The following is a 13,893-nucleotide window of genomic DNA, read 5'->3' as shown; positions in this document are numbered from 1 at the left end:
AACAACACACTCCTCAAAAACCAGTGGGTCAAAGAGGAAATCACTTGAAGAATAAGAAGATACTCTGTGATAAATGAAAATAAAGACACAACATACTAAAACTTATGGGATGCAGTTTTGTGGGAAATTCCTGGCTGCAAACATCTTAACTGAAAAGGAAAGGTTACAAGATTAGTAACCTAATCTTCTACCTCAAGAAAAAAGAAAAAGAACAAACTAAACCCAAAGCAAGATCATGGGAGGAAATTATAAAAGTCAGAGTGGAAAACCAAGCAGGACTTGAAGAAGTATTTGCAAACCCATATTCATAGCACCACTACTCACAGTAGCCCAAAAGTAGAAGCATCCCCATTGATGAATGGATGACAGACAAATGTGGTATATCCATACAATGAAATATTACTCAGCCTTAAAAATAAAGGAAATTCAATAAAGGTTTTGTGTCCAACTACAACTTAAACCAAAAAAAAATAAAATAAAATAAATGAAATTCTGACACCTGCTAAGATGTGGATACACCACGGGGACATTATACTAAGTGAAATGAGCCCTGAAGACAAATACGGTATGATTCCACTTCTATGAGGCATCTAGAGAAGTCAAACTCAGAGACAGAAAGTGAAATAGTGATCACCAGGGGTGGAGAGGGGAAAAGTGGGGTTGATTAAGGGGCTCAGAGTCAGTTTTACAAGATTAAAAAAAATAGTTCTGGGAATGACAGTTGTGATGTTAGCACAACACTGTGAATGTATTTAATATACTTAAAAATGGTTAGGATGATACATTTTATGTTATGTGTATTTTACCATAATTTTTTAAAAGGTTACAGTGGAATTCAGCATTAAAAGAGAATGAAATCATGACATTTGCAGGGAAATGGATGGAGTTGGAGAATATAATGCTAAGTGAAGTTAGCCAATCCCCAAAGAACCAAATGCTGAATGTTTTCTCTGATTTAAGGATACTGATTCATAATGGGGTTGTGGGGGGGCATGGGAGGAATGAACTTTAGATAGATAGGGAAAAGGGGAGGAAAAGATGGTGGAATGAGATGGACATCATTACCTCAGGTACATGTGTGAAGACATGAATGTGTGACTCCACTTTGTGTATAACCAAAGATATGAAAAATTGTGCTCTACATGGGTAATATGAATTGTAATGCATTCTGCTGTCATACGTAAACAAATTAAAATTTAAAAAAATTAAAAAACAAAAAGATTAGGGTGGAAAGCAATGAAACAGAGAACAGAAAAACAACAGAGAAAATCAACTAAATCAAAAGTTGGTTCTTGGAAAAGTTCAACAAAATTGGCAAACCTTTAGTTAGTTAGATCAGTCCAAGAAAAGAGAAAAAACTCAAATTACAAGAATCAGAAATGGAAGCGGGCGACATTATTATTGACCTTACAGAAATAAAAAGGATTATAAGAGAACAATTGTAAGCCAATAAATTAGATAAGTTAGATGAAACAGACAAAATCCTAGAAATACACAAACTGTAGTAACTGAATCAAGAAGGAATACACAATCAGAACAGATCCAGAACAAGAGATGGAATTAGTCATCAAAAATTTCCCCACAAAAGGAAAGCCCAAGCTCAAAGGGCTTCAGAGGTGAATTCTACCAGACCTCGAAAGGAGAATTAATGATCACTCTCCTCAGTCTCATCCGGAGACTAGAACATGATAGAACACTTCCCAAATCACAGAAACGGGCACACGTGACAAGGATGAACCTGGAGAATGTCATGCTCAGTGAAGAAGGCCATGTTATTATATCACTCCATTTCTCTAGAGGGAGAGAAAGGAGGTGAGCCGATGTGGTGGGGATGGATGATCAGGAGAGGATTCCTCAAGAGTATGAAGCTCTTTTTCTGAGTTGAAAAACAGATTCTGAGACTGATGGTCATGGTTTACACAACCCTGAGTGCATTAAAAATCACTGAACTATGCATCTCAAATGGGTAAATTATATGGTGAATGGATTCTGTCTCATTAAGGCTGTTACCGAAAAAAGAACATTCTAGAATCTTTTTCATATTATTTATGTCAAACTCATACAATCATTCATTTGAAACACAGGCTTCCTTCCATGGCTTATAAAAGCCTTGTAAACCCATTCCCTTCCTTCAGGAGCACTTGTGCTGAGCACTTGCTGGGTGAAGTGTCTTGGGTGGGTGTCAGACAGCAGGGTGTTCAGGGACGAATCTAGCCCAATGCCAATCCTGTAGCTTGTGGTCAGGTGAGGTGGCGTGGACAGAGTCCAATTAAATCCAGCCTTGCCAAACTACCTAGTACCTTGCAAGATAAGATAGGTACACTTTTCAAGGTGACCCAAAGAAGAAATAAATTATGCTAGCCAGCATTTATTTAGTGCTTCCTGTATACAGGGCACCATGCTAGGCATTTCCTTGCATCCTCAAGCACTTGTGTGGGAGAGTGTTCCCACTAGTCCCATTGGACAGGGGACGAGAGGAAGACTGCGAACCTCTGTCGTTCCACCCCTTGTGAAGTGGGTAGGGGATCCCTGGGCCTTCAGGGTCCTGGGCAGAATCAGGTTTTGGATGGGGCCAGGAAAAGGTCTCAGCCAGCTCAAGAAAGAGACTGAGGCTCCACAGAAGGGGAGACTCAGCTTGGAGTGGCACAGGTGTTCAGGAAGGCAGGGCACAGAGGCCCCATGAGCAGAGACCTCATACCTGTCCTACCCCTTCCCCAATGCTTCATCTCTTGGAGACTCAGCTGTGAAATGGGACCACTACTCCTACTTCTGACATTGAATTAAGAGATAATGATCCATATACAGGAAGAACCAGAGTTAGCATTAGGCTGGGAAGGGAGGGACCCTCTGCCCCAGCTTTTAAAAGACACTGGCCTGCCCAGGTGAGAATCCAGCTACTCCACTGAGTAGCTCAATGATCACAGTGCATGAGTTCCTTACCTGCCCCTTTGTCCCCATCTACCCAGAGAACCCTGGCAGTGGGGGTCAATCTCTGCAGGGAGCTCCTCATGCCAAGGGCCTCTTGCTTACTGCATCTGTTCAGAGACAGGGCCCAGAGGCGGGGTACCAGGTCTTGAGGATGGCACTGTGGGCCAGCTCCCACTGTGTGGGATCCAGGTCAGGGGAACACATCACCTGGGGATCTTACCCAGTGAGGTCTGGGTGGGTCTGGGACTCGTGGGTTTTGGCAAGCCCCAGGAAATACTGGTGCTGTGGTCGGTGGGCTGCACTCTGAGAAGCCAGGACCCGAAGCCTGGGATGGCCGTTCCTGAGAAGAGCTTGGTGTGTGTGACAGCAACAAGCGCAGATCAGCCTCCTGTGGCTCTGGACCCAGTCCTACACGGCCACCGTTGACTCCCAAAATCTGGAAGGTAATACTACGTGGACCTGCTGAGTCTCCAGGACTCCATTTCTACTACATTCATCAAATCTAACTAGCATCGCATTATAAAATAATTGGAAAATATGAAAAAAACAGGGGGAAAAATCACCGTTAATCTCACACCGTATTTTAAAAGACAGCTGCTGACTGCTTCCCCCAGGATCCCAAAGCCACATCTATGGAAGATTTGGGATCTGCCCCAGAGGTCCCACTTCATCTCTGCGAAGCACTGGGTAAGGGGGGGCACTCCCCAGCACCCTCCATGTCCTGGCTCCCATGTACCCCAAGAGAGATGCCCAATCCCTTGGTGCCTGAGCCTTCCCAGACCTGTCTGGGGAATGGAGAGTGGGGCAGGACCCCCTTCCCTCATCTTTGCAGGCTGAGGAGGCAGAGGTGGGGTCCGAGGAGGGGGTGCACATCTGGCTTCCTGGCCAGGAGCCCACATTCCTTCCGAGTGAGTGTGAGCAGATGGGGCCTCCAGAGAGCTATGAGGAGGCTGTTGGCCCCGTCCTGCCCCACCGTAATGGGACCCACCCTGCAGGAGCTGGTGGAGACAAAAAGGCGCAAAACCTCATTTGGGGGCCCAGTTTGGGTCCAGGATCCCCCACTCATTTCCGCCCAGCTAGTTAGGCCCAAGCTGGGCCTCTGTTCCATCCGCACCAGCAGCCTTGTCTCAGCAAGAGCAGGGGGGACAAAATGGTGGTGACCAGAGGGCCATGGGGCCACTCTCTGAAGGGAGGGCTCCTGGGGAGGCCACTGTGCCTGCCCACAGGCCAGAGCTGCCCCAGGTCAGCAAGGGAGCCTGAGAGCCCTCCCCGAGTGAGTCAGGGCTGCCTTACCTGGGGGCAGTCCTTGATGTAGTGTCCTTTGTTGAAGCACAGGTGGCACAAGTAGTTGGGTGGGGGCCGCTTGCTGGGCTTGCGGGCCTCAGAAGTGAGGGTCAGGTCCGAGAAGTGCTCAGTGAGAGAGCTGAGGCCGTCGGCGATGTTGTTGAGGGAGCCGTAGGGCGAGGCGCTCTTGTAGGCGCTACTGCTCAGGGCCTGCGGAGGACAGAGGCGTGGGTCGCGGAGGCAGCCGGGGAGGAGGTTTCCATGGCCCAACACACCCACACCCACTCCCCCCCCCCATACACACACCACACACACACACACACACACCACACACACACCCCACACATACACACACACACACATGAGCTTATGCAGAGCCTTCAGCTGCCCAAGGGCTCTGGCCCCCGAGTCCAGATCCGGAATTGTGTGTCCTAAGATGAGCCAGTGACCCCCCATGGGGCGACGGTGGCTCTGCTACACAATGGGCCCAACCAATGACAGCCATCTCCCAGGGTTTCTAAAAGGCTAAAATGAGGTCAGAAATGTTTGACCTCAAGCCAGGCACTTAGGAACCACTCAGTACACAGTGATGATCACAGTGACCATTATTATCATTATTACAATTAATTCTCCTTTACGCACCATCACAAGGTAGGAAGGTGGTGTAGAAAGCAACCTGTTAGATTTGGGGATCTGCCACTGGCTGGCAGAGGAACTTTGGTTGAGTCATGCTGACTCGGTTTCCCCATCTTGTAAGGAAGAGGCATTGCAGCCGACAGCGCGGTTTCCATTTTACAGGGGTCTGAGCCCCACTTGGCCTCCTGTGGCCAGAAGCCTTTAGTCTGTGTCTGGGAGCTCGGCGGGGCTCAGGCCACCACTCAGAGAGCCCCAGGAGGGAAGCGGCCCACCTCTCCCACCCCCAGAAGACAGGAACCAGACCTGCCACTGAGCTTCAAAGCAGAGGCGGCCAGGCCCCTCCTGGTGTATACAGCCTCTATTTATAGGAGTCCCAGGCTCCGGGCGGCCTGGCACACCGGAATTTAGAGAAGGTGGGGCCCTGCGGTGAGGCTGGCATGGATCGGCCATGGGTCCCCTTGCCTACAGAAAGGCCAAGGCTAGAAAGAGGGAGATTCTACAGGCGGCCCGAAGACCAACCTGGGCGTGGGGCTGGGCACCCCTTGGCTCCAACACAGGTGCCCAGGAACTTGCAAGGGTAAGCTGTGATCCTGGGGAGCCTTGGATCCGATGGAGGGATGAGGACTTGTCCTTGGGAGTCTTCAAGCTGATGGGGAAGCAGGGCCCCTGGAAGGAAGAGCCTCAAGCTCCCTGACAAAGATAGGACACATAGCAGCCCAGGGTGGGGACAGTCCTTTTTGTGCCCCCCTCAGTGTAGGAGGGGGAAGGAGGAGAGTTGAGAGCTATGCTGAAGGCATGGGCCACACCCTCCTCTGTCCCTCATCCCCAGTACAGCTCCTCACCTCCTCATCTCACTCTCTACAGTGTCCATCTTTAGAGTTCTGTTTCTCCCCTCTTAGAAGACAAAACCCCCATCAATTGGGTGCCACTATTGATCTTGGTCCCTCAGGACACTATGCTGTGTGACTGTGGGATGACCCTTGCCCTCTCTGGACCTCTGTCCCTTTTATAAAGTTTTGCATCAGATCCTGGCACATAGAAGGAAAGACACAGATGCCATACCTGGAGCAGCCCGGGCCCCCACATAACCATCCTACAGTGACTGGAAAACAGAGCTCAATGGGTCCTGACACCCCAACTCTGTCCTACCATCAGGACAGCCAGGACAGCAGACAATGCCACACCAGCCAGCATTTTCCGGAGTGCCTCTTCCTTTTTCAGATGAGCCTAAAATGGAGTGGTCCACCTCAGGGGCAGAGGGCCCCCTCTCTGTAGAAACCCAATAAGAGACCCCCTTGCAGGGTGCACGGAGGGCTCAGATGGATTTCAGACTCCATCATGGTGACATGCCAAACGCTCACCACTCTAGCACTGGAAACACCAACACCCTGTGAGTCACTGTCCCCATTATACAGATTAAATGAGTGAGTCCAAACTTGTGTCGGATGGCCTGGGAAACCTGTAACACAAACAGTTCTCTGGACCCCATGTCAGACCCACCAAAGCAGCCACTTGGCATGGGAGGGCCCAGAATCTGCATGTTTCACTGTGTGGCAAGATACACATGACCAAAGTCACCATTTTAAAGTGCACAGTTCAGTCGCATGAAGAGCCTTTACACTGTTGTGCAACCGTAACCGTGGCCACCGTCCACCTCCAGAACATTTCCATCTTCCCAAACTGAAACTCTGCACCCAGCAGACTTTAACTCCCTGCTCTCCCCTCCCCCCAGCCCAAATCTGCATTTCCCCCAGCTCCCCAAGCTACTCTGGTGCCAGCAGCCAGGTCCACCCCTCGGGAGCCTGGACTTCTCAACCTTCAGGCCTCTCCTTATCTTCTCTCCAAGGCTCTCTGCAGACCTGCAGACCCCCACCGCCACCCCCAATCAGCCAGATGGAGCCCAGCATGGTCCCAGCCCCTTAGAGAAAAGTTCATCCAAACAAGAAACTTGAGGCTCCAAATGGTGTGACTCACCCTCATGGCTGGGAAGTGCAATTTCACAAATAACAACCCTCTTATTTTCCCCATTTTCCTTTTTCTTTCTTCTTTTTTTTTTTTTTTTTTTTTTCTGGAGAAGAGTTAAGCAAGTCCACAGGAATCAGATCTGTTTGGGCAGTGAATGTCAAGAGGAAGGGGAAGTTCGGTGGATGTCCAAAAGTGCACTAATCACACCCTGGAAAAAAGTCCTGTCCCCACCTTGAGGCCATGCTCCCCTGCTCACAGTGGCCCCTCGGGCATCCCGGGCAGCCAGAGGCCTCTGAGCAGGCTGCCCTGGCCTGGCAGCTCAACCCCCACCCACCCCACCGTAGGGTCACAGCTTCACCCCTACCCAGAGACTGCTCCACAGGCAGAGAAGGGAGATCCTCTCGGCTCCCCGACCTCCAGTGTCCTCTAGTCTATCCCCAGGGACTGTGCAGCTCTCTGTCCCTAGCCCAATTCAAGACAAACACCACCTATAAGCTGAAAGGATAGAGTGCTCAGCCGACCTGACTTCATCCCCATGTTACAGATGGAGAAACTGAGGCCCAGAGAGGCAGCAGAGGGAGGCAGACCCACCCATACAGGGCAGGGAGGGCTGCCTGCCCAGCCAGTGCAGGGCGGGCGGGGCAGCGGGTGGTTTCCTCTCCAAAGCCCTGCTTGAGCTCAGGCCATGGAGGTGAAAGGCGAGTCCTGGCTGTTTCCCGGCCTGCAGGGACTGGACAGAGCAGAGGTCAGGGCCTAGCCTCTTGGGTTTCCCATCTGCAAAACATAAAATGGAGCAGCAGGAAGGAGGGCACATTGGACTGTCCCTACGGTCCTGAGATCTTTGGGTACAAACAGCAGTTCCTGAGGGATGCCCCAGAGTGCAACATGCTAAAGACACCCATCCTGCCATCTGCAGGTGGTCGATAAAGCGGGCACAGAAGCCTCCATCAGTCGATCCCACCTCTGCAACGGCCAACTGGCCCTGTCAGGGTCCCCACAGGACAACTCTGCTTTTCTCCCTGTGGCTCTGCAAACGCTGCCGCTTCCCACAAAGCTCTTCCACTCAAGCCCCCTGGGACTTAGCTCCAGGTCTGGCTCCCATCGGCCTTCCCCACCCCTCCCCTTGATTCAGACCTCAGACTCCAGGAACAGAGTGCAAATGAGGCCTTGTTGCCCGTGTGCTGCTGTTCTCCAGGGACCTCCCTAGGCCCTCAACCCTGCCCTGACTCTGCCTGCAGTTGACTCCAAGGCTCTGATCTCATGTCTCCTCATGTCCCACAAAGCTGGATGTCCCCCAAGGCAAGATTCTGTGTCTTCTGCACCCCAGGGAGCAGATGATTTTTGCTGCTCCTTACACCTGTTACTGTCCTGGGTGCAGCAGAGTCCAAGGTGGGGAAGGGCCCGAGAGCCCCACTGGCCTGGTGAGGTAACACCTTGAAGGCTTTAGGCTGGGCCTCAGAGTTTTCGTGAACTGGTTGGGCTGCTCTGGGCACTGCTGGACATCAGCCCCACATGATCAGCCCCACATGCTGGGTGGAAGCTTCCAGGATGTTGCCAGCCTTTGAAAAGAGGCCACATCTCCTTCCTCCCTGGGTCAGTGACCCCATCAGCTAGCAGCAGAAAGCCTGGGGACCTTACATCATATATGGGGGACTGAGTATCACACTCCTGCCTGTTATTGGGACTTCTCCAAGGCTCTCACTTGACTGATGGGTAAGATCAGATGGGATGACACTACAGTTTGTTCTAATTGTACGGAGTGTGAGTACTTAACTAGATCTTTTCCTTCATTTCCCTTTGCCTGGCAAGAACACATTTAGGTGAGCCAGGTTGGTTTTATTGTACAGAGCTGGAAACTGAGGCTCAGAAAGGCTGAGTAATTTGCCCAAGGTAGCACAGCCAATATGTGTTGGCCTATTATATTTCAGCTTCCATGTAGCCTCTGAGGCTTGGCTTTCCCGACAGGAAGGGGAGCCAGAGGAAAATGCCAGGTGTGACATCCTATGCTAAGCCCCTTGGCCCTGGCAAGATGAGACACCAGCTTTTCTGGGCTGCCTGAGAGTTTTGGACCCCAGAGATGGTGACTGCACTGTGGAATATGGAGCTCAGAGGCAGAGATTTCCAGGGCTGACTCCAGGCCTCACCAGAGCATGCCTGCCAAGCTGGGGTTGTACCCCAGGGACAGAGGGAGGGCGCCGTGGAAGGTGAGGGCAGGCAGGAGCTGGCAGAGGTGGGAGGAGGACTCTGAGAGGAGCCCAGAGGGAAAAGAGCTGCACAGAGATGGGCCGAGAGACAGGCAGGGACAGCAGGGACAGCAGGGACAGCAGGGACAGCAGGCAGAGCTGGGGAGCAGCACTGCAGGAAGGTGAGGGCGAGCCCTGCAGTGCCCAGGGCCTGGATGTGGGCAGGACAGTGCCGAAGAGCCAGGCAGAAGCAAAGCTGAGTTGCCCCAGCTCACAGGAGGCTCCTCTGACAGCAGACCACTGCTCTCTTACTCCCCCAAACCACCCCACGCCCCTCACCGCGGCGCGCACACACCCATGCTCCTGCCTCAGACAAGACATCATTCATTTCACAAATGACTCACCCCTTCTCCCAAGGGGACCTGCATTTCTTCTATCCCTAGGGCCCGTCTGGAGTCAAGCAAGTGCACAGGACACACCCACAGGTGGCCATGGGCTGGCCTCAGGGACTGGAGACAGCCCTGGGCCCAAAGGAAAACCACAGCCTGAATGAGGGTTTCCCAGCCTTTGAAAAGAGGCCACACTCAGCCCCAGCCCCAGATCTTTAGTTTCCAAGATCTAAAGCTGACCTGAGGGTCAGGAGGGGGCAGGGCTGGCCACCGCCACCTCCTGGAGGCCCACTCACCCAGCACATGTAAGCACGGCTCCCTGGGCACCGCCAGTGCCCATGAGAAGATTCTGACCTAATCAACACGGACAAGCTCTTTCTGATGAGAGAAGTGGGCAGAGAGAAATGGGGACAGGACCAGGAACAGGGGAGCAGACAGCGGCAGCAGGACAAAGCAGAAAGGACTCAGGGGACGCTCTCTTCCCTGCCTTGGTTCCCCCGGCCCCCTTCAGGGTCACCATGCACCTGACAGGTACTTGTGTTTCACGACTCTTCTGACCTCTGCCCTGGGGACCAGGTGCCTCTCATTTCTATTCACATTTGTCAAATGAAAGCACAAAGCATGAATAAGAATCCCAGGACTGGAAAGGGTCCCAATATTTATCCAGTCCCAGGTATCATCGAGGTCTGCAGCCTCTATAGCAGGGGCCCTGGACCTGGGATCCATGGTCACATGAGGGTGTCCATGACCCACTCCATCTGAAATCACTCATGAATCCGCATGAACACACATGCACATATGCTGGTGCTCTGTGCCCTGTGTTGACGACAGGGACTTCAGCTGTCTTCAGATTCTCAAAGAAGTCCATCCCAAACAAGGTCAGGACTATCAGTCATCTGTGCCTCTGCTGGGACACCTCTGGGGCAGGACTTCACTATCTCCCAAGTCAGCTCATTCCAATTAATCAAACTATCAATAAACATTTCCTACTTGAAATGAAATAAGAAGCTAAGAGATTAAGGAGAGCATTCACATAGTCAAGACTGAACATGGAGGAGGGGAAAGGCTTCAAGTCCTCTCTTCACCCACCCACCCATCCATAGTACCGGTACTCACTGAGCATCAGGTATTAGAACTGCTAAGTGGAAAAAGACAAGATTCCCCATCTCAGAGTGCTGACAATCTAGCTATTGAGATAGATACACCTGTTGCCTACTGCACCACAAGACCAGCTGTTAAGACATGCTGCGTTAGAAGAAATATCTACAACTCACCTGTCCCCAGACCATAGCAACTGGAGGGAGGGCTGCTCCCCACGGCAGCCAGGCAAAGCCTCTTGGAAGAAGGACATCCACTTGTGCCATAAGAAGTATATTGGAGGGCTGGGGCAGGGGCTCAGTGGTAGAGTACTTGCCTAGCACATGTGAGGCCCTGGGTTTGATTCTCAGCACCACATATAAATAAATAAAATAAATGTCCATTGACAACTAAAAAAAATATTTTAAAAAGAAGAAGTATATTGGATCTGTCCACTGGACAAGAGTTGGGGATGACCAGGCTGGCCAGAGGAGGACTGAGTGTGCTTCATCTACACACACAGGGCACAGCAGGTGTCCTGGTCCTAGGCTGGAGCCCTGGGTCTGCTGCTGACTTTCTGGATGCATCATTTCTGTTAGTTTTGTGCCTTAGTTTCCCCATCTGGACCTTAAGCCTGCCATGCACAGGCTGCGGTACAGGCACAAAAGCACTAGAGGTTCCCTGTGTCCATCTCCTCGGCTTTTCCTAAGCCAGGAAAAAGGACATGGGAAGAAACCCAGCACTCACAATTATGCCCACCACTCCTCAAACCTCAAGGATTCAGGACAAAATGTCAAAGGCACCACAGCTTGACAAGAGACCCTGGTTACTGCCTGCCCTGCAGGGGAAGGGGTAGAGAATGATCTGGATGAGAGCCAACCGGGGGACCGGCTACAGGCTGAGCCACAGACACAAGTCCTGAATGGAACCCAGAAGAGGTTTGGGTCTGGCTCTGCCATTGGCTTGCTGGGTGATTTGCCAGGCCTCAATTTTGCCTTCTATCAAATGGGAGTTATGAGGCAAGAGATGCCCAGATTAAAGTGCCACCGGAGTACAGACCACCGACAGCACCTGGCTGATTACAAATTACTAATGCTGCCTGCTTTCCTCCCTCCCACCTGACTCAGAAGACCCATGAGGGGTGGCCCCTTTCTTAGCCTGTGCTCGCCCAGTCAAATGAATCTGGTGGAAGGAGGGTCAGACTGCTTTGGCCAACAGACTCCCAAGTGTGGGCCTCCTTGACTGAGTCACTGATCAGCTTCCCAGCTCCTGGCTGGGCTACGATGGCCATTCCTCCCCAGCCCTGGACTCCCTTCCCACCTATCCCATAGAGACCACAAAGGCTACTGAGAACGAATCTTAGTCCCTGGAGACCACTCAGCCCCTGCCAGGCCAACTTCCACTTTAGGCAGAAGTGTGGCTTCATTTCACATATCCACACTGGTGGCCCTTTGGCTCATCTCCATCCATTGCAGGCACTGGTGACACATTTAAACTCTCGGGGAAAGTGTCAAAGGTAGGACCTTCTAAAGCAGGTCAGTATAGTTGCTCCTCTAAGGGCTCTCAGCTGTGTCTGCAGAACTGTTAAAGGTCCTCATGACTCCCTTGCTGCCATTCCCAAATTTCCAACAGAGGGACCACAGAGGCAAAGAGGAAGGGACCTATGACGCTGAAGAAGATGACGCTAGAACCTGGGAGGGCTCCCAAACTTATGCTCCAGGAAGAGCTTCCTAGTTTGGATCTATGCAATGAGGAAGGAGCTATCTAGCTCCTTGGAGCGTCTAGAGATGCTAGAAGAACACTGGCAGGTGTCTTGTGCCAAAGATGTTCTCTGGTTAAATAGGTATGGAAAATGCTGGGCTGAAGAATGGTTACTGTGTTTTATTCCGTAGGATTTTTCAGGACAGTGCCAGCAGGCATTGTATGAATCCAAGAAAAGACAGCATGGTGTTTTTCAAACAAATTTGATCCCAAATCCCTTCCCCCATCACCCACAAAGTACAGATCACTTGACAGTAGGGCTATGCTTCCCAGCTACTTCTGTCCCTGGAGGAAAAGGGAAAGAAAAAGGCTGCCCTGATAATCCAAACTGAACGGAGAGGGACAGCCATATTGTTCCTGGTGATGGTGGTGGTGGTAGGGGTACAAGAATTAGCCAGGACAGGACCTGGGTACGACTCCAAGGGACTCAAAAGTAATGCTTAACTCTACTTTTTTGCAGAACTAGAATCCCACAGTCCCTACACTGCTGTGAATTTAAATTCCAAACAGAACTTGGCAGGGAGGACCCCCATGCAGCCCAACCCCCACTCCTAAGAACTGCCTTCCAGGGCACCTGGAGAGAAAGGAGGGGCTTAGCTAAGGCCCAAGTCACTCTCCAAAGACATACTTGTTGCCACAGATCAGGTTTCTGAAACGGAGGATTCATGGGGTCTGGTGTGTGGACCCAGAGGTCTTTTGAGAAATTGTATGAGGTGCCTGTTCTGCCTTAGGTCACCTGCTGGTACTTGCCCCTACACTTACATGTGAACTCTGCCGTCTCCCTTTCTGTTCCCAGGGCCAGAGTGCCACTCAGAACCCTTGGCTTATCTTCAGCTTCCATGGCTGAGGTTCCAGGGGTACAATGGGCTTCTGTGCCCCCATGTCCTCACCCCCCATGCCAGCTGCATTCATGGTGTTTTGCTATTGTGGTGGGAGCAGCCTGGGGGTGGTGCAGGAGGGGGTGGGCTCTTGGCACAGGGGCTGGCGCAGACAGGCTGTGGTCAGTGGTCAGCATGCAAGTCACATCCGCAGGCACTGCCACCAGGCCTGCCAGGCCTTGCACAGAATGGCAACGTTTCTGGGCCCCTAGGTCCCTTCATAGAGTTCCCTCCAGCCCACACAGGACTTGATGCTTCTCTGACTAGCCCCATGGTGGCATTGAGGTGGGGGGTATTTCTTCTTGCCTTCTCAGCCAGTTGCTATTTTGAAGCCATATTAGGTCACCAGCTAAGCCCTGTATGCAGGAAAGGCCTGTCCCCAAAGCACAGCTGGGGCTCTGAGAGGGTTTAAGAGGCGCAGTGGCGGGGGGGGGGGGGGGGGGTGAGGACAAGGGAGCCTGAAGCCAAGAGAGCCTTCCGGATCTGCAGGCACAGCCTTCTATCCCATCCAAGGAAGCCACTGGCCTGTGAGCATAAGAGAAGCCCTTCTAGGCTCCCCAGCCCAGCCCCCCTGCAGGCACATTCTCCCTCATTTGTACAGGTTTCCAGACTCAGACACACTACCCTGGGAGACAGAAGAGACTAACTTTAACAGACGGGCAATCTGAGACCCAGAGAGGGTCAGGAAGCTCCCTGAAGACAGCCGTGAAAGAATGTTCCACCATTGGCCCTTTATCTGCTCTTCCGCATTGCTGGGCCTCTTCATGGGGAAACTGAGTCACAGAAACAACA

At 51.7% G+C, this 13,893-nt stretch overlaps 1 protein-coding gene across 7 annotated transcripts in view; it reads right to left on the bottom strand.

The window, feature by feature from the left end:
- The window catches only part of Zcchc24 (zinc finger CCHC-type containing 24), a 49,969-nt gene that overhangs the window by 33,708 nt on the left and 2,368 nt on the right, over positions 1-13,893 (bottom strand). For 5 of the 7 annotated variants that reach the window (XM_046419615.2, XM_046419612.1, XM_046419611.1 and 2 more), the window contains exons 2-3: positions 4,222-4,422; positions 3,149-3,364 (exon numbers count right to left, since the gene is read on the bottom strand). In XM_046419615.2, the coding sequence (XP_046275571.1) occupies positions 3,149-3,364; positions 4,222-4,422 (417 nt within the window). The remainder of the gene's footprint in view (positions 1-3,148; positions 3,365-4,221; positions 4,423-13,893) is intronic. The other 2 variants (XM_046419616.2, XM_046419618.2) reach the window with 1 other exon arrangement.

Source organism: Marmota monax, unplaced genomic scaffold (assembly GCF_021218885.2).
Source record: "Marmota monax isolate L192 unplaced genomic scaffold, Marmota_monax_Labrador192_F-V1.1 WCK01_AAM20220418_F8-fsc00019, whole genome shotgun sequence".
NCBI classification, from domain to species: Eukaryota; Metazoa; Chordata; class Mammalia; order Rodentia; family Sciuridae; genus Marmota; species Marmota monax.
This window is presented reverse-complemented; position numbering and strand designations above follow the sequence as displayed.